Raw genomic sequence first — 26,223 nt, 5'->3', positions numbered from 1 at the left:
GCCAAAGGTGATTCTAATGTGTATTGACTCAGGGGGTTGAATAATTATGTAATAAAGATATAAAAGTGTTCTATTTTTCATATATAAATTTTTTCTTACATTTTGACATTACAGAGTATTTTGAGTAAATCTTTGACAAAAGAAATTACAAATAAATACATTTTAATCCCATTTTGTTGCACAAAAAAATTGCAAAAAGTCAAGGGGTGTGAATACTTTCTGAAGGCACGGTAACTGCTACTTTTCATTATCTGGAGTTTTGAAACGAACATTGTTGTTCAAATAAAAGTTATTCTGTAGAGAAAGTATTTGAAAGAAAACAAACAAGAGGAGGAACAGATGGCCAGTGGAGGTTTTAATGCCTGAGCCAAACTGTTGCGCTTTGGTAAATCTCTTGGTTATAATCAGTGTTATGTAAACTGCAGACTGGGTGCATTGTGCCGTCTGCCTGCACTCCCTAGGCACACAACATAACGCAATGCTTTACTGTTAGTCTGTACAATCAGCCCTCTTCCGTCGCAGGTCGGTTGCGGTTTTAATTTCATGCCATTTCGAAGACTTCACAATTTGATGTTGAACATATTACTCACAGTTACAAATATACAAGTTCCAATATAGCATCTTGAGGATGGTGATATATTATCCACTGCTGCCTTATACAGTATATTCAGCAGAGAGAAGACAAAACATAAATCAGATTAACGAAACATATGAATGCATATGTAACGCATTATTGATCGATAACTCAGGCCAGCAGTGTGTTTGGAGTAGCTTGCACCATTGTTTTGCACTGCAACCCAGCCTGCAAACTAGGCATTGAGTCACCGAGATGGAACATTATGACCCTAATGACTTAGAATGATTTCAAAATAAAAAAAATATCCCAACTGACACTTCCTTCTGCCTCACTGTGGAGTCACAGGCAATGTCAGCTTTTGGCTGAAGCCCAGAGTAATTGTGCTGTGGGAACCCCTTCCTTCACAGCCAACCTGGACTCCGAGCATTTGGTATTATTCTGTATGTAAATCCGAGAAGCTCAATTTAGTATGACACGTTAATACATTTTGTATGATATGTATTAATTTGTGAATGTTCATCACCCATTTCCTATGATATGTTACAAATTACAATTTGCATTACAGCACCAGTAAAAGGTTTGGACACACTCATTCCAGGGTTTTTCTTTATTTTTACTATTTTCTTCATAGTATACTAATAGTTTTATTCTATGAAATTACAGATATGGAAAGATGTGGTATGCAAAAAAGTGTTAAAAAATCAACATATATTTTATATTGGAGATTCTTCAAAGTAATCACCTTTTGCCTTGATGACAGCTTTGCACACTCTTGGCATTCTCTCAACCAGCTTCATGAGGTAGTCACCTGGAATGCATTTAATTTAACAGGTGTGCCTTGTTAAAAGTTAAATAGTGAATTTCTTTCATTCTTAATGTGTTTGAGCCAATCAGTTGTGTTGTGACAAGGTAGGGGGTATACCAAATATAGCCCTATTTAGTAAAAGACCAAGTTCATATTTTGTCAAGAGCAGCTCAAATAAGCAAAATGAAATGACAGTCCATCTTTCATTTAAAACATGAAGGTCAGTCAATGTGGAAAATTTCCAGAATTTCGAAAGTTTCTCCAAATGTAGTTGCAAAGACCTTCAAGCGCTATGATGAAACTATCTCTCATGAGGACTGCCACAGGAAAGTAAGACCCAGAGTTACCTCTGTTGTACAGGGTAAGTTCATTAGAGTTACCAGCCTCAGAAATTGCAGCCCAAATAAATACTTCACAGAGTTCAAATAACAGACATCTCAACATCAACTGTTCAGAGGAGACTGCATGAATCAGGCCTTCATGGTAGAACTGCTGCCAAGAAACCAATACTAAAGGACACCAATAGGATGAAGAGACTTGTTAGGGCCAAGAAACATGAGCAATGGACATTAGACCGGTGGAAATCTGTCCTTTGGTATGATGAGTCCAAATGTGAGATTTTGGTACCAATCGCCATGCCGCAGACACACACACATACACACACAAACATACACACACACAAAGACAGGTGCATCATGCACTTACTCACTCATACACACAAACACACACAGACAGACACACAAAGACAGGTGCATCATGTACTCACTCACACACACACACACACACACACATACACACACAAACATACACACACACAAAGACAGGTGCATCATGCACTTACTCACTCATACACACAAACACACACAGACAGACACACAAAGACAGGTGCATCATGCACACACATACACACACAAACATACACACACACAAAGACAGGTGCATCATCACTCATACACACAAACACAAACACACACAGACAGACACACAAAGACATCATGGTGCATCATGTACACACACAGACAGACACACACACACACACACACACACACACATACACACACAAACACACACAAAGACAGGTGCATCATGCACTTACTCACTCATACACACAAACACACACAGACAGACACACAAAGACAGGTGCATCACTCACTCACTCACTCACTCACTCACTCACACACACACACACACACACACACACACACACACACACACACACACACACACACACACACACACACACACACACACACACACACACACACACACACACACACACACACAAAGACAGGTGCATCATGCACTTACTCACTTATACACACAAACACACAAAGACAGGTGCATCATGTACTCACTCACTCACTCACTCACTCACACACACACAAAAACAGGTGCATCATGCACTTACTCACTCATGCACGCAAACACACACAGACAGACACACAAAGACAGGTGCATCATGTACTCACTCACTCACACACACACACACACACACACACACACACACACACACACACACACACACACACACACACACACACACACACACACACACACACACACACACACACACACACACACACACACACACACACACACACACACACACACATGTTTTCAGAAATGAGGGTTAAGTTTAGGAATTATCTAAAAGGGTTCATGTTATGGTTAAGGGAAGGGTTAGCTAAAAGGGTTAAGGTTATGGTTAGGGGAAGGTTTAGCTAAAAGGGTTAAGGTTAAAAGGGTTAAGGTTTTAGGGGAAGGTTTAGCTAAAAGGGTTAAGGTTAGGGTTAGGGGAAGGTTTAGCTAAAAGGGTTAAGGTTAGGTTAGGGGAAAGGTTTAGCTAAAAAGGGTTAAGGTTAGGGGAAGGGTTAGCTAAAAGGGTTAAGGTTAGGGTTGGGGGAAGGTTTAGCTAAAAAGGTTAGGGTTAGGGGAAGGTTAGCTAAAAAGGGTTAATGGTTAGGGGAATGGTTAGCTAAAAGGGTTAGGTTAGGGTTAGGGGAAGGGTTAGCTAAAATGGTTAAGGTTAGGGTTAGGGGAATGGTTAGCTAAAAGGGTTAAGGTTAGGGTTAGGGGAAGGTTTAGCTAAAAGGGCTAAGGTTAGGGTTAGGGGAAGGTTTAGCTAAAAGGGTTAAGGTTAGGGTTAGGGGAAGGTTTAGCTAAAAGGGTTAAGGTTAGGGTTAGGGGAAGGGTTAGCTAAAAGGGTTAAGGTTAGGGGAAGGGTTAGCTAAAAGGGTTAAGGTTAGGGGAATGGTTAGCTAAAAGGGTTAAGGTTAGGGGAAGGGTTAGCTAAAAGGGTTAAGGTTAGGGTTAGGGGAAGGTTTAGCTAAAAGGGTTAAGGTTAGGGTTAGGGGAAGGTTTAGCTAAAAAGGGTTAAGGTTAGGGGAATGGTTAGCTAAAAGGGTTAAGGTTAGGGGAAGGGTTAGCTAAAAGGGTTAAGGTTATGGTTAGGGGAAGGGTTAGCTAAAAGGGTTAAGGTTAGGGTTAGGGGAAGGTTTAGCTAAAAGGGTTAAGGTTAGGGTTAGGGGAAGGTTTAGCTAAAAGGGTTAAGGTTAGGGGAATGGTTAGCTAAAAGGTTAGGGTTAGGGAAGGGTTAGCTAAAAGGGTTAAGGTTAGGGTTAGGGGGGCTAAAAGGGTTAAGGTTAGGGTTAGGGGAAGGAAGGTGGTTTAGCTAAAAGGGTTAAGGTTAGGGGAATGGTTAGCTAAAGGGTTAAGGTTAGGGAAGGGTTAGCTAAAATGGTTAAGGTTTAGCTAAAAGGGCTAAGGTTAGGGTTAGGGGAAGGTTTAGCTAAAAGGGTTAAGGTTAGGTTTAGGGGAAGGTTTAGCTAAAAGGGTTAAGGTTAGGGTTAGGGGAAGGGTTAGCTAAAAGGGTTAAGGTTAGGGGAAGGGTTAGCTAAAAGGGTTAAGGTTAGGGGAATGGTTAGCTAAAAGGGTTAAGTTAGGGGAAGGGTTAGTTAAAAGGGTTAAGGTTAGGGTTAGGGGAAGGTTTAGCTAAAAGGGTTAAGGTTAGGGTTAGGGGAAGGTTTAGCTAAAAGGGTTAAGGTTAGGGGAAGGGTTAGCTAAAAGGGTTAAGGTTAGGGGAATGGTTAGCTAAAAGGGTTAAGTTAGGGGAAGGGTTAGTTAAAAGGGTTAAGGTTAGGGTTAGGGGGAAGGTTTAGCTAAAAGGGTTAAGGTTAGGGTTAGGGGAAGGTTTAGCTAAAAGGGTTAAGGTTAGGGTTAGGGGAAGGTTTAGCTAAAAGGGTTAAGGTTAGGGTTAGGGGAAGGGTTAGCTAAAAGGGTTAAGGTTAGGGTTAGGGGAAGGGTTAGCTAAAAGTGTTAAGGTTGGGGTTAGGGGAAGGTTTAGCTAAAAGGGTTAAAGTTAGGGTTAGGGGAAGGGTTAGCAAATTTGTTAAATGAAAAACAAAAATATCTAACTTACATAAGTATTCATTAATACATGTTTTTGGAAGCAATTACAGCTGTGTGTTTTTCTGGGTAAGTCTGTAAGAGCTTTGCACACCTGGACAGCATCGTGAAGAAGGCGCAGCAGCGCCTCTTCAACCTCAGGAGGCTGAAGAAATTTGGCTTGTCACCAAAAGCACTCACAAACTTCTACAGATGCACAATCGAGAGCATCCTGGCGGGCTGTATCACCGCCTGGTACTGCAACTGCTCCGCCCACAACCGTAAGGCTCTCCAGAGGGTAGTGAGGTCTGCACAACGCATCACCGGGGGCAAACTACCTGCCCTCCAGGACACCTACACCACCCGATGTTACAGGAAGGCCATAAAGATCATCAAGGACAACAACCACCCAAGCCACTGCCTGTTCACCCCGCTATCATCCAGAAGGCGAGGTCAGTACAGGTGCATCAAAGCTGGGACCGAGACTGAAAAACAGCTTCTATCTCAAGGCCATCAGACTGTTAAACAGCAACCACTAACATTGAGTGGCTGCTGCCAACACACTGACTCAACTCCAGCCACTTTAATAATGGGAATTGATGGGAAATGATGTAAAATATATCACTAGCCACTTTAAACAATGCTACCTAATATAATGTTTACATACCCTACATTATTCATCTCATATGTATACGTATATACTGTACTCTATCATCTACTGCATCCTTATGTGATACATGTATCACTAGCCACTTTAAACAATGTTACCTAATATAATGTTTACATACCCTACATTATTCATCTCATATGTATACGTATATACTGTACTCTATATCATCTACTGCATCCTTATGTAATACATGTATCACTAGCCACTTTAACTATGCCACTTTGTTTACATACTCATCTCATATGTATATACTGTACTCGATACCATCTACTGTATCTTGCCTATGCTGCTCTGTACCATCACTCATTCATATATCTTTATGTACATATTCTTTATCCCCTTACACTTGTGTATAAGACAGTAGTTTTGGAATTGTTAGTTAGATTACTTGTTGGTTATTACTGCATTGTCGGAACTAGAAGCACAAGCATTTCGCTACACTCGCATTAACATCTGCTAACCATGTGTATGTGACAAATAAAATTTGATTTGATGATTTGATTTGGATTGTACAATGTTTGCCCATTATTATTTTCAAAATTATTAAAGCTTTGCCAAAATGTTTGTTGATCATTGCTAGACAACCATTTACACGTCTTGCCATAGATTTTCTAGCAGATTTAAGTCACAATTGTAGCTTAGGAACATTCACTGTCTTATAGGCTAGTTAAGCAACTCCAGTGTAGATTTGACCTTGTGTTTTGGGTTATTGTCCTGCTGAAAGGTGAATTCATCTCCCTGTGTCTGGGGGAAGCAGACTGAACCAGGTTTTCTTCCAGGATTTTGCCTGTTCTTAGCTCCATTCCGTTTCTTTTTTATCCTAAAAAACTCCAGTCCTTAACAATAATAAGCATATCCATAACATGATGCAGCAACCACTATGCTTGAAAATATGGAGAGTGGTACTCAGTAATGTGTTGTATTTTATTTTCCCCAAACTTTGTATTTTTTTATTCTGTACAAGCTTCCTTCTTTTCACTCTATCAATGTGTTTAGTTTTGTGGAGGAACCTTTTAAAGTCACCATTGACCTTATGGTGAAATCCCTGAGCGGTTTCCTTCCTCTCCAGCAACTGAGTTAGGAAGTGTAGTGACTGGGTGTATTGATACACCATCCAAAGTGCAATTAATAACTTCACCATGCTGAAAAGAACATTCAATTTCTTCCCCAAAAATGTTTTTACACATCTACCAATAGGTGCCCTTTTTTTGCGAGGCATTGGAAAACCTCCATTGTCTTTGTGGTTGAATCTTTGTTTGAAATCCACTGCTCGACTGAGGGACCTTACAGATAATTGTATGTGTGGGGTACAGAAATTAGGTAGTCATTCCAAAAATAAAAAAATAAAAAAATGTAATTGCACACAGAGTGACTCCATGCAACTTATTTTGTGACTTTTTAAGCACATTTTTACTAACTCAAGAGATTTCAGCTTTTCATTTGTAATGAATTTGTGAAAATTTGGAAAAACATAATTCCACTTTGACATTATAAGGTGTTTTGTGTAGGCCAATGATAAACTAATAATCTCAAATTAATCAATTTTAAATGCAGGCTGGAACACAACAAAAGCCAAGCGGTGGGAATACTTTTTGAAAGCACTGTAGATAATGGAACAAAAACAGCAAAGAAAGATGACACATTTCACTGGGCAACTGTATGCTCATCGACATGGAATATGAAAACAGAAAATAAATGTAAATGGTGACCCATAAAATGCCAGAAAGTCTAATGTACTTTTTGATTCAAAACATTACTTTAGAAGCAGTGATTATATCCTTATAACCTGCACATCAAACAAGGCAGTTACACAAATGGCTATCGTCCATCTCTTTGATGTTTAGCCCTACATCTCCACACTACACGACACCACAGCCCCTCTCCCTCACTTGCACTGAAGGAAAGTAGGGCAACTCTCAGATATTGTCCTTTTGGGGGGGATGGAGGTATAGTAGAATACAAATGTCGTAATTTGGTTGTGGATCAGCAGTTTTTCACTTGTTATGTCAGTCACCGACAGTCACTCTTTTAGCCACATCAGCTAACATTTTTTAGGTTATGTGCCCAGGGACCCTGACCTCCAGTATTGGTAAATGTGTAGAATTGCAGGAAATGTGCTTTAAAAATGCAAACATTTATCTCCAGTCCATGGCGAAATGAGTAGAGAATTGCAATGAGAATTGCATTAAATGTGTTCGTGTGTAATTTTGATAACTGGACACGTGCGAACACACATGCGTGAACGCGCACGCGCGTGGCCACACAAGCAAACCAACTCGCAGTGCCCGTTTTCATGTCATTGGACTGTGAAGAAGCATGTCTGGGGAATATAGTACATACATTACAATGACATTAATTCTTCGGCGTTTCGTTTTGAATAACGGGTAGAAATATGCACTTGCAGCATTAAGGTCGATGCACGTGGGCTAGGCAACCTCACTATCTGTGTAGAGCACAAGATAGACGGACAGGGAGAGAGTGAGAATGAGAGACGACGGGCGACAGAAACCTTACTGAATACCGATGCATATAGTCTATGACGTCTTCCATAACTCATTCATACACTATATTAAGTATGCATAACTCAACACATAAACCCTATTCCATTTCAGACAAGACGAATAATACCCTTGGTTTAATCAGGCGGTTTTTGCAGATGCACAGCATGGGTCAGAGATACCGTAGTCTGGTAAATACAATTCAGTGTTAGTATTCCATTGAGGAGTTTTGTGATTTGTGCATGGAAGGACGAGTAGTCTAGATGTCATCATAGTCTGTTGTAAACGTAATAAAACAAACACATGATATCAGTGTGTATTATGCGTTGATAAGGGCAACAAACCGACAACATCAATTGTGAGTTATTACATGTCCCATCATGATTAAAATGTCTTCTGGTTTGTAGTTTAATTTGAAATACACAGATGACTACAAAAATATACGCTTGATTTCATCAGGCGGTTTTTGCAGATGCACAGCACAGCTCTGCTTTTCCAGCACTGTCTGTGTTCAGTTGTGGAGTGCAGGCAATAGCAGCATAATATTTGGCTGTAAACACAGGCGGTCCTGTTGTCTCGATGCGAATCCTGGACTTTTAGGGTACAGTGAGTGAGTGATTCAAGGTGATTTCGGTGTGGCTCGTCTCATCAAATCTATCGGGTGAGGGAACGATGGGAGGAATGTAACCTATTCGATATTGGGAAGAATGTAACCTATTCATGTATGAATGTGTTATTTATTATATTCATTGATAGGCTATGTGATAAACATGTACTAATCGATTGGAGATATTCGTTTTGGTCATAGAGGAATGTCGTGCCAGTTGATATAGCCTATCCATTCAATAAATATAAAACGCAGTTTATATAGGAAAACATCAAACATCAGTCAGAGAGAAAGAGGGGCAAAAAAAACAAGTGAGCCAGTTGAAAATGTAAGAGGATTTAATTTTGCAGCCACTGAAAAGAGATTAAATCGACAGCAGTGGAAGTTAAATTGTGCTGCATATAAAAAAAATGGGCGGATTGGTCTTTAGATGAGAGAGTGGTACCACCTTCCATTCTAAAATAAAATTGCCCTGGCATGAAGTCACAGCCTATTTCACATCCGGTTTACCCAGGGACATATTACTATTGTCCTGCTAAAGTAAAGCTTTATTTGGCTGCAATATCAGTATTTACAGTCGATGTTTTAGTTAGATAACCAATTTGTTGGGGACTGAGAAGAGTTTAACCCCCCACACCAATGAATAGTGCGCGAGACCTGCGCATACTCAGCATCGTCAGCAGCCGTTTCTCCAGCCTCAAGCTCAAATTCGGCAGTAGATCTGAGATCTTTGAGGATTTTTCTCATTGAATCCGTGTAAAAAAAAAGATGTACATAAAAGTTTGAGGACACGACAGCCTCGAATATCTCTGGTATATCGCTGTAAGTGAATTCATCGTTTTTCATTTTGCTTGTCTTTATCAGTGCAGAAGGAGGTCGGGGGATTTTGACTTGCGTTTAGAACTGCAGTGAGTTGTGTTCAGCCTAACAGAGGCAGAATGGTAGAGGAGTTGCAACGATCGGGGAGTGGAGGACGTGGAGTTTGCTATTGAAAATTAAGACTATTTAAGAGGGCATCTGCTGTGGTATGATATTTTATGTTTTTGTCGAGGTTGTTTCAGCACTGGACCGAGCACCGAATATAGAATCATACAGTTGCTTAATAGGCTACTCGCCATGCACGAATTGAATTAGACTCCTGGTCATGTTTAAGATGAGCCTTGAGAAATGCCAGTTGCATGCTAAATATCTCCCTGAACTCAATTTATTTATACTGCGGATGCATTTCAACGGAATGATTTAGAAAGTGTGGTTGTATGGGATTTTTACGCTAAACTGCATTATCAAATCATTGTCATACTAACGGAATTTTAACAGAACATTGCACGTCCTTTGCACAGCTTCGTTCTCAGCATATTCAAGTGCACCTTGGAGGAATTGAAGCGAGTAACAGGCGCAGTTTTTCTACGTATGTTTTATTGACAGGTTATTGTAGTCGTTTGTGGCATAATGGTGTAGCTATTGATTACAGCGTATTTTTCTTGGGTAATTCATTGCTGCTGTTGGAAACAGTGTTATATTTTTTTCTGGGTTCAGTTAAACGGGCATATGGCAAACAATTGTCTTTGTATAACGCAATAACGTAGCCTACCTCTTAACATCATCTGAAACTGGGTTGACATGACGATGTTGGATAAGGTGAAAATGGGTGAATATAAGAGGATTTGGTTTAATATTGCGGTACGGCCGCGTTTCAATTGCAGGCTATGAGTAAGCTATAATACTAGTGTCAGGATAACACACGACAAACAAGACTGTGTAACCGGTAACGTGTTTGATTATTTTCGCAATTATTTATCGCAATATGCGTGCGTAATGTGTGTCGTCGGATCATGCGAAATATATTCTTCATAATGGAACGTAGTCCTGTTTGAAGCAACGGATACATCGCCTCCAATGTATCATATTCATTCAGACGCGCTCTCACTGTGTTTCTTTTTAGGCAGTTATATGAAGTATAATAAACAGTGGGGACTGAATCATGACATATGAGCAGATGCAGTTCAGGTTGGCTAACTTGTGAAACATATAGTGCTTTGAGGTTCGACCCATCACCATATCTTAATAATGTAATTCGTTTTTTTGTTGCGTGTTTGCAAAAGTTGGGCATTAATATAAACCAAAAGATACAACATAGTGATTGGGAATGGCTGGTCTTAGTAGAACGTTGCCTGACTCTTATTCTCCTTGATCGTCTTGGTTTGAGGATCCCTCAACTCCTCAATTGTGTCTTCTTTGATTGTCTTTTGAGCAATTCCTGTCAATGGTAGCCTCCTGTTGTATTTTATAATGTGTTGTTTTCTTCCTCCTTCAGTGACCAACCATTCTCCAACCATGGGTGGACGGACAGGAACGGTCATACTATGTGTGTGGGCCTGTTTGCTGATGGCCAATGTGCTTTGTGGGAAAAGGTAAGGTGGGCGACCACACCGACAAAAACATTAGCTGAGCTAGATTTGACCCAGGACGGAGAATCAGTGTTTTGTTCTATGGTCTAGGTACAATACACATGTATTCGTCTCTCAAGTCCCCAACAGAGCGGAATTAGAATTGATTTTGTGATGTGCCGTCGTGTCATGTTGGAGAACATCCCTCACTGACAGTCTGCGAGAAAACAATGTAATGATCACGTTTCGCTAACTGACCATATTTGTCCATTGCGCCTAAGTCACTAGGATGGCAGTAATTAGGCCATCACTTCACGACTCCACACTGTAATTGCAATGAGGTAATACGAGGTGAACACGAGCTGGGGCTGATTTGCCCAAAATAGCAATTACTGTGTTAAAGTTTCCATTGGCTCAGCAGCCACATGGGACAACACTGAATATTTAACCAACGTAGAGAAGTGCATGTCTCAGATGTTCTGTCGTTCATTCAAACGATGTATGTGTCTCAAGTTACATACTTTAGCTAGAGGGTAGTCCAATATAGAAAGTCACACTTGGGAATACAGATGGGGTCTGTGCCCTGACCACCCCACTCAGTACCACAGTGTGATGGGATGAGAAATGACAGCAATATGTGGTTCTGAAATGTGATTGTCACACTATTAGTCCTGCCATTGAAATGCCAGACATTTGTGTGAGCACCTCAATACTAATGCAGTCCTAGGATAAACTTTGAAGAAGTTTGACGTTGAACCCTAAAATCATGCAAATACCAAGGATTCGCTATTTGCAAATGAAGCCGTATATGCCCAGATAAGCATAAAGATGCTCAACTCTTAAATGAGTAATGTTGGGTCTTGCTATTCTGCAAGCCTAAATTATTGGGTTGAACTGTCAGAGCCATTCACTGAAGTTGACTTAAATGGTTATTTATTGAGATATTTTGGTCTTTTGCGTCCTGGTTACTGTCGTATGTGCAGTTAGAGGAAACACCACCGTTTATATGCTCAAGAACATGTTTGTAGCTGGAATATGTAGTCGAACATGCACGCATGTCTCATCAGTCTAATGAAATTGCCATTTTAAGGATTTATTTTCCGTGAGCTGTGACATTCTCCCCAGTAATCAACTGTGAGTTGAATGTATTTTAACTGCACTACATCTAGGATGGCCCAATAAACACCTCCCCTGATTACTCTACCTTACAACTGTCCCCATAAACTGCAGTGTAATTATTAACTAGCAATTCACTGTATTTACCTCTAGAATTCAGACACAATTCTTGGAGGGTTTTTAAACCAGGTGCAGTAATCAGTTGTGCGCACGTTTGTGTTGTGGATGGAGAGAAGGACCTTATAATGGGGTAACTATAGTGTTTTGAAGAAGGTCTAGAGAGAGAGAGAGAGAGAGAGCTCCTGAGTTTGTGGACAGGCAGGCAAGCAGGGGCTGCAGCAGTGAGTAGCACTGTTGCTGTTCAGATGACCTGTAGATGGGGATGGTGTACAATGTTTTATGAGGAAGTGGCCCCAGTCAGCTCATAAACATCCAGTCCATTGCTCTCTGGTTATCTGCACCCCTCCCTCTGCCATTCCCCTCCTTTACCCCCCCCCCCCCCCCCCATTTCCAAATATACCCTATGTCAAGTGCATTTTAATTATTGCTCACTTGAAAGCGCTCTGAGGCATCCTTGCACATTTGCTGTTGTGTTTTTTTTGTAAGGAGGATATAATGAACTTATCTGTTGGAATGTACTGTATCTCTGTGGTAAATCGAAAACCTTCGGCATGTTGTGTCTACTCAGTCTATCATCAAGCATGCAGAACATAAATGTGTGTGTGTGCACATAGTTTCTCTTATCTTTGAGCTAAGGCAAGGAAGGCTTTGCCATATCTTCAAGTTTTACCCAAAAAGTTGAACGTGGAATTGCCATCAGTAAGACTTTTTGACGCCCAATGTGTGTCATATTCCGTAATTTATCAAGGTTCTTAATATTATTTCGATTCCATAAAAGTCATTTTAGCAGGAAGTGGCATTTGAACAAATCACCTATGTGGTAATGAATGGTGTGCTCATGTCATTTTAACTATATTATTTCTGCAGTGATGTGAGTAGAATGTCCTTATTCAGAAGAATCACATTTAAAGCCGTGTGATAAGCCTCTCCCCTCTCCCCCCTCCCCCTCCTCATTCACTCTCTCTATCTCTCTCCCTCATTTGTGGCTGCCTGCATGCACATCCTCTCAGCTGTTCTGTTGACTCCTCTTGCTACTCGTTACTTCAGGTTCCCCACCTTCCCATCCAACGGTCCATGCTAACTAATCTTTGCTGACCTTCCCTTCTCCTTGGAGCTGTGTTCTGAGCAAGAGTTTGTTTCCAAACACTGGGGACAGTTTATTTAGCATGCAATCAAACCAGTGTGGTCTACGATTGGGCTGAAAAAAAGGAAGATGATTGCTTAGAGGCAAACAATTATTTATGATTAAGGCTTTCCTGTGATTATTTTGAGGGAGAGAAGAAATCTCTCCCACCCCTTCCAATGCCGACCATTTCTCTCTCCATCCACACCTCCTGTTGATAAAATACAAATTTACACAGCATGATTAAATCTGTATTGCTACTGATTACTGTGTTGAATTATTAATGAGTGGTGATGTTAACTGCGTTTGCACGTTTACTGATTGTGAGTATTCTGAGTTTGCCTTAAGCATTTAGTTTCATGTTGCTCAAAGAGCATACTCAATTAGTCCTTTGCTGTTAATAGGCCACATTAAGGTGTAATGCATTATGAGTTCTGCATGTGTACAATGTCATGCCCTGTGGATCAAATAAACGTATTTCTCACATTCATATGGCTTTATAAAAATTCTGTTTCCTCCGAGGAAGTAGATTTTAGAGGATCAAGAGAAGTTGCTCAGCTGGGATTCAGCTCCAACCCTCCTGCATCAATTTACTGAATTCACTGTCCAAAATTACTCTTCCTTTTTGTCAGCTCTGGACAGAATGGCCAGACGGATGAGCAGAAAGACAACACTACAGTGTTCACCCGGATCCTAGACCGTCTCCTGGATGGCTATGACAATCGTCTCAGACCAGGGTTGGGAGGTACAGTACTGTACAATGGTTTCTCACCAACTCATAACATTCTCAAGTTAGAGCTGGTAGGAGATAAAAGGGTGATGATGAGCTACTTGGATTTATTCAATAACATGGTTATTGCATGCGGTAAATTACCTTTACAGCTGCTGATTTTCGGGAATCCTTTGTTGTCTCATTTGGAATTGATGGCACGAGATTGCACCACCCTGAAGGTTTACTATTGGTCGTTTGCCAATACCATTAATTGGATGATAGCACTCCAGAACACATACAAAAAGGACGGCTGGAGTCCTTTGTCCTGCTTGATGAAAAGTAAATCATTTCATTCGCTTATCGTCACAAGCATCCTCATGTCTTTTATTTCTTCTTCTGCCTTTGCAGTCATATCAGTGGAATCTACAGGAGGGCGATTTACTGCTTGCTCCTTCCTTAGAAGCATGATATCAAGAGCAAGTATCTTTTTAACATGAAAATAAAGCTCCTTGGTGAATACCTCAACTCATCCTTTTGAGAAATAGTGTAGATATTCTCATTGGGACCTTGGGTAGTTTTGGCACTTTTCATGGGAAGTGCACTATGCCAGACAGTTCTTGCGTATTCTGCTCTATGTTCGACTCAACTTGACAGAGTAATGGAGAGACATCTAGACCTACTGGAACGTGAAGGGTATTCTTATGGAATTGATTGTGTGGAGGCAAACAGGCAAGGGAATATTACATTTTCAGTGGCAAATGGAGAGAAATTAAACATTATGATGGACACCATTCCTGATGTAAATCATGTTTCCATTTTCCACTTCAAAACATAATGCTGTACAGATGAAGGTACGCAACATACGTCAGACCAGGTGAAATTTTAATCTCAGCCAAGAGATTTGAAAATTCATGAAGAGATTGCATCAGTCCCCAGGTAATGGCCCTGACACTGACATGGAGAACTGCAGAAATGGTTATTGACCTCAAAATCAGGATTGTAAAGGTGTCATTTTGGAAGGGGGCTCTGTGAAAATTAGGGATTGATACGATCAAAGGGCAATGCTCCCCAGGATTACGTGCTAGTTAGAGCTAATGAGGAGCCCTGATCGACACTCACTCTCCTAATTTCTTGGTTCAACAGAGCGTGTAACTGAAGTCAAGACTGACATTTTCGTGACGAGTATTGGGCCCGTCTCGGACCATGACATGGTATGCCCGTCTTTCCTCTCTGTTATTCCCCTCTCTGAAATGTCACCAGTTCTGTGTCCATGTTCTCCCCTTAACCTATTTTGATGTGGTTTCAAAGGTAAAAATGTTTATAAATTTGATCAGCCCCATTAGTTTTCGACATAAATGAAATGTCACGAGCGAGGAAATGTTACGAGACCAATTGGCTCATTCATTTCCACGATAAATACAACTTCTAGTCTTGAATGGAATTATATTTGTATGTCCATTTTTATTGCATGGCATATGACCCAAGCGGAGAGGGCTTGGTATTGATGTGGGTACAATGACTTTGGGTCTTGTGTAGCCTTTGTCTTTAGATTTGGCCATGATGCAGAGTACATTGGCAGGTGCTTGGGACTAGATTGTAAAGTCCCAGTCCCTGTCCCAAATAGAACCCCTACTTAGTGCACTATTTTTTGACACATTTTCATGGATCCCTATTGGCCCTGGTCAAAATAAGTGCACTTCATAAGGAATAGGGTGCCATTTGGGATACAACCACAGAGAACAGATACTATGGTTATGGCTAGAGACATTACCTTTCCTATGGCTATCATGACGGGATAATGTGATTTGATATAATCCCACTCAGAGATATAAACTGACAGTGAAATGATTCAGACTAGTCTTTGCAAAATTACCCTTCAGAATGTTCTATCTGTCCTCCTACCTGCTTCCAAACGCAATTTCATTGACCAAAAGTGGGCGTACCTAACATTTGAAAATCATGTGGGATATTGAAGAGATATTCTTGATAGAATGGCAATAGCGGTGGTGAGATTGATTCCTTCATAATTGCTCTGTTGAGACGTCTTCTTTAACCACTGTGGATGAATCAGCGTAAAACCATTACTAATCTGACTCTGCGTAATGTACACAGAAATAACAAGTCCCGGGACATACAGTATGTGAAACACTCTCTCTCTCTCTCTCTCTCTCTCTCTCTCTCTCTCTCTGCCTCTGATATTGTCTCACAGTCTTGATGAAGGTTTGCCATTGGTGCACTTGAACCATGTGTATTTGACAAATTATGATTTTATTACTGTACATGCTCTAACATATGGACCTGCACGTTTTTGCTCCTGCGCCACATCACAGTAAGTCACGGAATGGGCTGGCCAAAAGGAACAGCTACAGTAGCTACCATTTCCCTTTCCAGTCCACTTCCATTACCTTGCAGCTCTGCTACCGCTCACAGTAATTAACTCACGGCCGGGGAAGAACAGAGAACCGGAACGCTGTAAATTCGCTGGCTAGCTAACTCCCGTCAGGCATTCTGAAATAATTAAAAGCTGCTCTTAGCCAATGGCGACTAGTGCATGTTTAGAGTGAGATATCGCGCCAGTGTTTGTATTAGGTGTGCTAAAATCTAGAGCAATGTGCTTCTTCCTCATGTTTATTGACGACACATTCATGAGGACTAGCTGGAAGGGAGAGATGGAAGCCACTCTGCCAGTTAGATAGACATACCTTTGTTGAAGCCTCTACCTTGGCAAGACAAGACAGTCACCAGCAGGAAAAACAGGCAATTTCTGCTACATGGAAATGAGAGAAAGGAAGTAGTGATATAGTCTGTAACATGCCTGGCAGATATAGGATGACAACCTACCTCTCCTGGGTCCTGACCTTGCCTTCTCTCTCACAGGAATACACCATCGACGTGTTCTTTCGCCAAAGCTGGAAGGACGAGCGGCTAAAATTTAAAGGTCCAATGTCTGTTCTCCGTTTGAACAACCTAATGGCCAGTAAAATCTGGACCCCTGACACATTCTTTCACAATGGCAAGAAGTCTGTGGCCCACAACATGACTATGCCCAACAAACTCCTACGAATCACCGAGGAGGGAACTCTGCTCTACACTATGAGGTACGTGTTTTCGTTGCATTCGATTCAGGAAGAGGTATTTTTAACACTGAAAATGGAAATCGTTACTGGGAAGCAGAACATGATTTTCTCTGAAGACAATAGTCGTGAAGTCTACCAGTCCCATGGTGATCAGTACATTGTAAGGTTTCTTCCCTAGAAAATACTGTTGGTATCCAGCAAAATATGAATCCTTAAAGAGATTGTATACTGCAGTGGGGAGCACTAAGATAAGGGCTTTAGTGAGTAGAGCGAGTAGTGTAGAATATAGTGGTAGAGTGGAGGCCCACTGTGGGTTTTCATTTGAGCTGAAACATTATAAATAATGGTCCCAGACGTGAACTTTCAATGCTCACAAAACAGCTAACAAAACAGCTAACGCGAGGGTCATGGGGTGGCCGGCCATAAAACCTTCTTTAACGCAGATTCTGGACACAGTGTGAGTTCTAATTCATGGCGTGGCGATGTAGAGTTGACGAATGGATGACGGGTCATGGGTGGGTTGACGTTTCCCTTTTTCACTGTGTTGTCAGGAAAAGGCTGCAAGTTTGCAGCATTGTCCCTCACTGCCAGTTTCTCTTTCTTTCTCTCTCTTTGTCTTTCCCTCTCTCTTTCTTTTTTGTCTCTCTGTATCTTTCCCTCACTTCCTCCCTCCTTCCAGACTGACAGTAAGGGCAGAGTGTCCCATGCACCTGGAGGACTTCCCCATGGACGCCCATGCTTGTCCATTGAAGTTTGGCAGCTGTGAGTGTTTCCTCCCCTTCTCTCTCTCTCTCGCGCTCTCTCTTTCTCTCTCTCTCTTGTTCCCTTCTGACCGGAAACCCGCTTCTCGTACCTGATACGAGCTGACAGTGACGTTACAGCTGTCCTCAGGCAGGATCTGACCTCCCAGGCCCCGCTAGGCCTCACTAGGCGCATGGCAGAGCAGGGACCTTTGTTTATCGGATGCAGTACTCCCTGTCATACCTTCAGCACATCGTGCCAAGTGCTCATGGCTGCCAGGTCTTCTGACCCCAAAACATCCTTGAAAAGTAGAGAAAGAGAGAGCGAGAGAGAGAGAGAGAGAGGAGCCCGACAATGACGAGTCAGTCTGTTCAGAATAACACAGCATGAATAAAAGACCAACCCTCAACTTTAAACTGGCTCGCTAAATATTTCAGTAATGAGGCTCCTCTGCAGTACAACTCCTCTGCAGTGCTGAAGCAACACTGTACTGTGGATTGCTTTGACGTGTCAGATGGTTTGCCAGGAGGGAGGAAATCTGACTTGGCTGTTTAAAGGTTAGTCAGATTGAGACATTGTTTGTTTCTCTTCCCCTCTCTCTTTTCCCTGCCAGATGCTTACACCAGAGCTGAGGTTGTGTACGTGTGGACGAGAGGGGCAGCCCAGTCTGTTGTGGTGGCTGAAGATGGCTCTCGGCTCAACCAGTATGATCTGATGGGGCAAAGTGTGGACTCTGGGGTTGTCCAGTCCAGCACAGGTTTGTTTCCCTTGTAAAATAATTCATACACTAAACCTCCCTCTCCTTTCTCTCCAAAGAGCTGCATAACATTCCCACTGCTCTCCATTTGTAGGTTTACTTTCGAGAACATGTCCCAGATTTGTAATTTCCCTTGTGGGCATCACATCATTTCTCTTTTTTTTTGGTTCATTGATGCTGCATGGCATAATTAGTGACAGTGTAAAATGGGTGACCCCTTTACAGTGAGTTTAGCTGCAGGCAGAGAGGTAGTGCATAAAACCATAGTAATCTATGCTTAAGACAGCCTTTACTGTTTCTTTATTGATCTGTGTTTGAAAGTCACAATACCCCATCTCTTTAAATTGTATATGCTAATTCTGAGGTACCATCGATTTATCAAAAAACTGTAATTCATTTTGCATGGCCATTTAATAAGTGCATATTGATTCCCTTGTTTATGTCTCTGTCAAACATAAAGAGGCAATTTATTACTACCTAATTAATTCCCATTGCTGTCAATCCATTGATGAATTGGGTTATGCCACGTTACTGAGTTAGTTGATAAATGAGGCCTATAACAATACAATAAATCTCAATGGCAATAAAACACCATGCTTGTAACATGGCAATCCACTGCAAAGCCCACAAACAGATTTCCTCTCTAGTATGTTATAACAGTCTTAATTCACATCTGAAGATTATGGACCAGCAAAGCACCTACTGTAGATTGGATCTAATGTTTTCCATGTACATTTTTTTAAAAGGGGGGTGTTGATTCAAATTCAGATCCAGAGTGTGTAATAGTCACATGTACAAGGGTTGCAGGTGTGATTGCAGGGTGCAGTGAATGTCTCAGGTGCCAATCTCCAGCATGTCGCAGTCAAAACTGCAATCTCACTATTTCTTTATTGTGTATCAGGTCGGATTTGTAGGATTCACAGGAGCACAAGAGCTTTAACAAGTGGCCTTCCGACTGGAAATGACACAATAACTTCTCACGCATAATTCTCTGTTTTAACCTCTCTCCATCCCGCCTGACAACAGGAGAGTATGTTGTCATGACGACGCACTTCCATCTGAAGAGGAAGATTGGTTATTTTGTCATCCAGACGTACCTGCCCTGCATCATGACAGTAATCCTATCCCAGGTGTCGTTCTGGCTCAACAGAGAGTCCGTCCCAGCCAGGACTGTGTTCGGTGAGTCCCTGCTACTTCATACCAAATGTAAACCATTTGATGTATGTACACAGTCACCACACAGTGTTAACGAACCACAGCAGGCCTTCACACCAGAGGGAACAGTTTGAATTCAATTACTATAGTAGCAATGTTGATAGAGGTCTGGTGCCCATCAATTAATGAGCTTGTATCAAAGCGAAGGAAAAGTAACACTGACACTCACTCAACATTGGTTGGTTTCCTAAAGTCAGTATTAAACCGGATTGGTTGAATCCTCTTATTACTGACTGAGTTCTAAGCCTACTGTATACTGGAGCACTGCACCAGCCAGAGGAGCATTAATTCTTGATTCAACATTGGCTGCAGTGGAATTTCAAGTTCTACGTTGGCTGAGTGGGGCTGTGAGCATGGATGTGAGCGTGTGTGTGTGTGTGTGTGTGTGTGTGTGTGTGTGTGTGTGTGTGTGTGTGTGTGTGTGTGTGTGTGTGTGTGTGTGTGTGTGTGTGTGTGTGTGTGTGTGTGTGTGTGTGCGTGCGTGCGTGTCTGAGCTCTTATGCAACAGCGTCCAAAAGGAAGGCTCTTGTTCGTCAGTCTGCAGCATGCTGCTCTCCAGCAGAACAGAGCGGCGGTTAGCTGGGCTGTCCTTGCTTTACCTCTTCCTCTCTATGCGCATCGCCGATGTCAGTGTCTCCCTTGGCCGAGTATTTAAAGGAGCTTTCCAAGCTACATAATAAAGTGTCTTTGTGAGTGTGATGCAGATGATTTTTCAACAGCAGCCCAAGCCTGTACTGCGTTTGCTGCAGGGTTCATGTGGAGCTGTTACGCAGCCTACCTGGTGCTGTTCATCATGTGGCAGAATGAGGAGTAGGAGAATGAAGTTGACCTAGATGCACAGCACTATCTGGAGTGTGTGTCTTCCTCGTGTACTGTACTTCTGTCTCTGGGTGCAAAAAACTCATACACACTACACTTCGCTATACAGTACTCATTATTTCAGGCAAGAGATGGGCATGTTTCAAGAGATAGGCTCGGTCAATGGCATATGTCATTGATAATGAATAATGCACAATGAATGATGTGAGTGGCAGTTGGTATGTTTTATTGTGACGTTAATCGCTAGGCTGTTGACAAAAAGTAAATTTGTGTTTATTTGTTGTCAGACGTTTATAACAAGCCTGTCTTCACAACTCTTGCAATGTAACTTGTACAAGACATTAAGAAATAATTAGTGAAATTAGTAAGTAGTATTTGTCTCATCAAAACATATTTGCTAGCATATTAACTAACATAAAATGCTATGTGTATTGCCTCCTGGCTGATATCCGATGTCGGGGTTCCGTGTGAGTGAGCAAACACGGCGTATAGCAAATGCAAAGCCTCCCTTTTTAGATAAATTGGCAATTTAAAAACGCAGCATAGGGTTATCTATTTGTCATTGTTGTGATTAAAGAAGGCAGATAAATTCAGAGCCAGGATATTGTCGTGGAAAAACGATTTGCTATTTATTTATCTATCATCCCAATAAAAAAAAAACAACATACAAATATGATAATGTTTGTATGGCTCTGAAAGAAAAAATTAATTCATATGTTCCATTATATTTCATTTTGGAGCGCAGTCCTCTATTATTTGTCTGTGGCTTTCATAGACATCAATGGTGCTCGGGAAGATTAGCTCTTTTTCTTCCCTTCTCTTAATGTGAGCATCGCTATTGAACGTCTTCTGGGTTGGCGCGTGCCACTGGCACGGTACGACATGTGCAGATTCGTTTTTAGTTATTGATAAGGGCATGAATAAAACAGTAGCCTTAAGGTTGACACAGTAGGCTTCTCCAGTAGGGGAATGGAGAGAGCCCGGAGTTAAATGTTAGTTTAATTTAAGATTTCATTTGATGTACTTGATTTATTGGTTCTGATTTTTTCCCATGATTTCCTTCTTATACAGTCCTCTCTCTATCTAAGTCAGCAATGTGTGACAGTCTCATTGCCCCACCTTGCCATTCATTACCTGAAATGTTGAATTTCATTTTTTGTTTGCAGTGTACCTTTCCACACTATCACCCTTTATCTACAAAACGTTCCTCCCTGCTACCTGCCGTCTGTGAGCGAGGCAAACCTTGTTAAAAGATGTATGTCATCTAAATCAAGTGTCAGTTGCTTCGGCACACAGAGCTCAATTGAGTGGAAGGGTTCCCAACAATTGACTTATACCGCCATCACTCCACTCCACCAGAACTTTCCAGATGGTTTTCTCTGTTTATCAAGGGCCTTCAAACTCACCCGCCACACGCAGTCTATTAGTCCAACTTGTCAATACAGTCATTTAAGACGAGCGTCAAAATCATGTTTTAACGAATCCCTCGCTGCAGTTATTTGAAGATAAAAACAAATAGAAATACCTCACCGTGTCACTCTCTATTCTATAAGCAAACGCTACCGTGCCCACCACATGACTTTGATGTCATTCCACACGTCATTTGGGATTATAACACTCATGGTTAAAAAAAACAAATACGACGTGAAACAACATTAGAGCCAGTGCGATGTTTCCATGGCAACACAGCCTGCTGTCTTTATGTATGTTAGTGGATCCTTCAGGATACTTTGGAGAAGAGGGAGGGAGGGAGGGAGGGAGGGAGGGAGGGAGGGAGGGAGGGAGGGAGGGAGGGAGGGAGGGAGGGAGGGGGAGGGAGGGAGGGAGGGAGGGAGGCAGCTGCCCTAACGTACTTCCATCCATCCAACCACCAACCAACCCCCGTGAACCTTCTTAAGGCACGTTGAGATGCAGTTGTGATGCGTTTTCCTGCAGGCTATGGATCCTAGCTGAACTTCTAACAAAAGGATGGCATGTAGGGGATCTCAACTTGTAATCAGCCCCGGCAAATCTCCTAGCATGGAAACCCAGCCAGTGATGAGCAGACTGAGCCGTGGGGTGGATCACGTGAAGTCAGTGTTTCACACTACCCAGATGTTTCTACGGTAAACGCCCTATCTAGCCAGACGACCAACAGTCTGAGCCTTTAACGTCGCCAACTTATGACAGTAATAGAAGATGGAGCTGATTTGACACCCTAAAATAAAGGAAAGTGTCTGAGGACTGCTTCATTGGCAAGATTGTGAAAATAAATATTGATGGTAGTAAGGCCTGTCAAAGAAATTCCACCGTTGTCATGGTACTTTGGTATAGTAGAAATGGCAACATGGCTTGACCCTATATGCACCTCGGATTCAGAGGGGTTGGGTTAAATGCGGAAGACACATTTCAGTTAACTAGGTATCTCTTCCCTTTTCCCTTTATACCTATCTGCAAAATGTATTGTTCCCTCTAAAATGGAGTGGAGAGGTTTGAGCGTGAATGTTTTGGGATATTTTAGTTGTGTTTTTTTTACCATTTGTATTTGTTGTTGACATGATTGCATTATTATGATCTCTCTGTAACACTAGGGTCTCAGCATTGAATGTGTGTGAATAGGGTGTAGGAGTTGTGACGGACTGTGAATCATCAAAACATCATGGGAACAACAGAGAACTGTTCATTCTGGTGGCCAACAATGACATTCAGAGCTCGGAGGAGAAAGTGAATCACTTCACTTAGTTGCTTTCATAGCTTTACGATTGCATGAGTTCTGTCTGATTTGTGATTTAAAAATTAGATTAATGTAACTAGGACAGGTCATTAGTGGTAAATATACGTCAGAAGGCCCCACACCACCAGATATAATTATTTTCAAAAGACTTCACTCAAAAGACGAAGTCTAGAATAATTCCTTAGGAAGGTTTAAAGGGCGACTGTACTTCGTGATTTGGCCTCGTTTTGAAGATTTCTCATAAAGAAATGCTTAAGCTAAACGAGAGATGTCTTGGCGGTGTGGTTTGATGTGGGTGTTATGTTGGCATATCGTACCCTGGCAGGTTTGTTCCTCCTGGGTCACCGTCAACGTTCGTTTTTGTCTCTGAGCAAATGACAGTTCCGCTGAGCACAACCTTGAACGTTGTGAAAATTCTGTGCATCTTCCAGCACACATTTACTGTGAACACTGAGGCTGTACCCGCCTTAAGTTACAGTTTTAACAGTGGCAAAGTAGGCTACTGTGGCTATTTGATCATAATGTAGGCCTACCAACAAAAACAATGGAGAAAATGCATCCCATTGCATTTGAACACGAAAATAGCTGTTCTATCATTCAGCCTACAGTAGCAGCCAATGTGTGGTGTTCAATGTAGGCCTACATTCCATGAGACTTTTGAAAACAATATGCAGAGCTTGACATTAACCTGCTTATCTACTTGTCCTTCAGACAAGAAGGTGACTGAACATTTTGTTGTGTTGTTTGATGCAAGAAACCACTTTACAAAATCAAATGCATTATTATTTCCTTACCATTCTTACTGAGAATCAATTATGCTACAGTACTTAGCTTATTTAAGCCTGTCTGTATATATAACACTGCCCCTTTAAGACAATAATAAAAGGTCTTTACCTGACTCACTTTTCAAAGATGTCTAGAAATGTACACATTTTGTGCTCTTGTAGGAAGCAATCACTCCCCTATTTCTGACTACAAATGATCTATAACTGGGCTAATATCTCACTGACTAGTAAAGGATTTGAAAAGAATTGCACGCGTGGCTACATGTAGCTCTCGCTTTGGTCTCAAAAACAAGCGCATCTACTTAAAGCTCATGCTTTAAACACAGTCCAGTTCAAAGTAATGGCACAGATCCATAAATGGAAATGGTCTATTTGCATATAAGCTTACTGCAGCTCTGGTTGTTTATGCCGTGCTGGTCTGTGTAGAGTACGGGCTGAGTAGTGCGTGTCAATACAATAAAATCCTACTCCGATGCGTTCTGCCTACAACAAAATCTCTTGCATAGTTAGTTTTCTTTCGGTATGATGCATTGAAAGTGGCTAATATTGCCTTAATTCAATCGCAGTTGCCACAGTAAAGGGAAATGTTAATAGTGTTAACAGGGAAAACTTTAGAACAGTGGTCACCAACCTTTTCTGAGTCAAGATCACTTTGAGTCAAAATGCTGAGTGAGCATTTGCTGAGTGGGCATACATTTAAATAATTAGCTTTTTATTTTACTGGGCTGATGGTGCCTGCATCTGATGGTCAGTCTCAGTGGAGGGAGAGAGCAGCAGACTGAGGGTCCACCTCTCAACACCCCTCCGCTCTCCCTTTCCTCCACTGACACGGACCAAAAAGGGACACCATCTCTTCCAGTGGATGGCGAAACTCGAGTCGCACCAGATTATTTCTGCCTCATGCACAAATTCATGTTGTTACTCCTATGAACAGAGAAAGGGAAATATTCCTCGATATTAAAAAAGACCCAAGCCGCTAATAATATCAACAACACAAGCCTATAGATACACTTTCCTAAACATTCATTACCGCTGCACTGCTTATTGTAGTGGAAATAGGAAGAATGTGCATTTTATGGCTTATAAAAGTGTTGACAGTGCTGAGTATGAACTTAAACATGAACTCAATCATAAATACAGCAACGCTTCACTGTATTCGTTGACAGTCTCTCTCTAGTAATGGTTTTAAACATTTTGAAATCTCACAGTATCAATTTTGCTGTAGCTTTCTTTTATGCCTGCTATTTACTGCAGTCATGGTCATCTGAGGCATCCGATCTGCCAGTGGTAGACCTATAGTGCACTTGATTTGCTCTCTGGGCCCATCGGGAAGGCTGAGTTTGTACCTTCAGACACATGAAAGGGTTCAAAATGTCAACAGTTTGCCTGCCCGGCATGCAGGGCAGCTGAATCGGGCGCACCTACTGCCAACAGCCCGAGACCAATAAAGAAAAATAGGGACACAAAAGGCTTTATCGTTTTTTTAACAGAAATGTTTGGCAATCGACTAGGAATGCCTTAGAGATCGACTACTTCCGGCTGGTGACCACTGCTCTAGAAAGTTGAGTGAAGTTCAATCTTGTGCTTCTCTCTGTGGTCTTTATTTATTTATGCATAGCAGTCCAAGGAAGCTGCGCGGCAGTCTCGGGGCGGCGCGCGCACAGTTTAAAAAAAACATTGGTTACCGTAGCAACAACATAGCCACTTCCTCAAAATAATAATTTCCTTAAAATAGTCAGAATTAATCTAAGGTTAAATCAAGAAATCTTGTTATTCATTTACAAGTTTTTTTGCAGAGGTCTTAGTCGCTGTGAGCCAAGTTAGGCATTACTTACTATGCACTGAATGGAGCTGTATGCGTGCTATACAGTGAGGCTGAAGTAGACATTCTAATCAACATTACCTTGCTTTTGTATGGAATCAACACCATACAAACATGGTGTCAGAATTCAGAACCAAATAGGTACTGTATATCCTTGTCTAATCAGGGATATACGCATAGTAGGACAGGACGTGCAAACTAGCTAACCAGCATCAAAATATTTGAATAACGACAACAATGACTTACCCGGTAATTTCAGTACGTGAGCCTATGGACATAAAGGCCGATACATACA

At 41.6% G+C, this 26,223-nt stretch overlaps 1 protein-coding gene across 4 annotated transcripts in view; it reads left to right on the top strand.

Moving 5' to 3' along the window:
* The first annotated feature begins 8,459 nt into the window (after window positions 1-8,459).
* The window catches only part of LOC135548815 (gamma-aminobutyric acid receptor subunit alpha-1-like), a 35,707-nt gene continuing 17,943 nt past the window's right edge, over window positions 8,460-26,223 (top strand). The window contains exons 1-8 of one of the 4 annotated variants that reach the window (XM_064978762.1): window positions 8,460-8,595; window positions 10,856-10,952; window positions 13,920-14,032; window positions 15,143-15,210; window positions 16,877-17,097; window positions 17,756-17,838; window positions 18,431-18,574; window positions 19,601-19,753. In XM_064978762.1, coding sequence (XP_064834834.1) covers window positions 10,876-10,952; window positions 13,920-14,032; window positions 15,143-15,210; window positions 16,877-17,097; window positions 17,756-17,838; window positions 18,431-18,574; window positions 19,601-19,753 — 859 coding nt within the window. In that variant the 5' untranslated portion in view covers window positions 8,460-8,595; window positions 10,856-10,875. Of the gene's footprint in view, window positions 8,657-9,056; window positions 9,364-9,477; window positions 9,567-10,855; window positions 10,953-13,919; window positions 14,033-15,142; window positions 15,211-16,876; window positions 17,098-17,755; window positions 17,839-18,430; window positions 18,575-19,600; window positions 19,754-26,223 lie in introns of those variants that run through there. The other 3 variants (XM_064978763.1, XM_064978760.1, XM_064978761.1) reach the window with 3 other exon arrangements.

Source organism: Oncorhynchus masou, chromosome 11, assembly GCF_036934945.1.
Source record: "Oncorhynchus masou masou isolate Uvic2021 chromosome 11, UVic_Omas_1.1, whole genome shotgun sequence".
Classification (NCBI taxonomy): domain Eukaryota; kingdom Metazoa; phylum Chordata; class Actinopteri; order Salmoniformes; family Salmonidae; genus Oncorhynchus; species Oncorhynchus masou.
The sequence above is the reverse complement of the archived record's forward strand: the minus strand, read 5'-3'. Positions and strand labels throughout refer to the sequence as shown.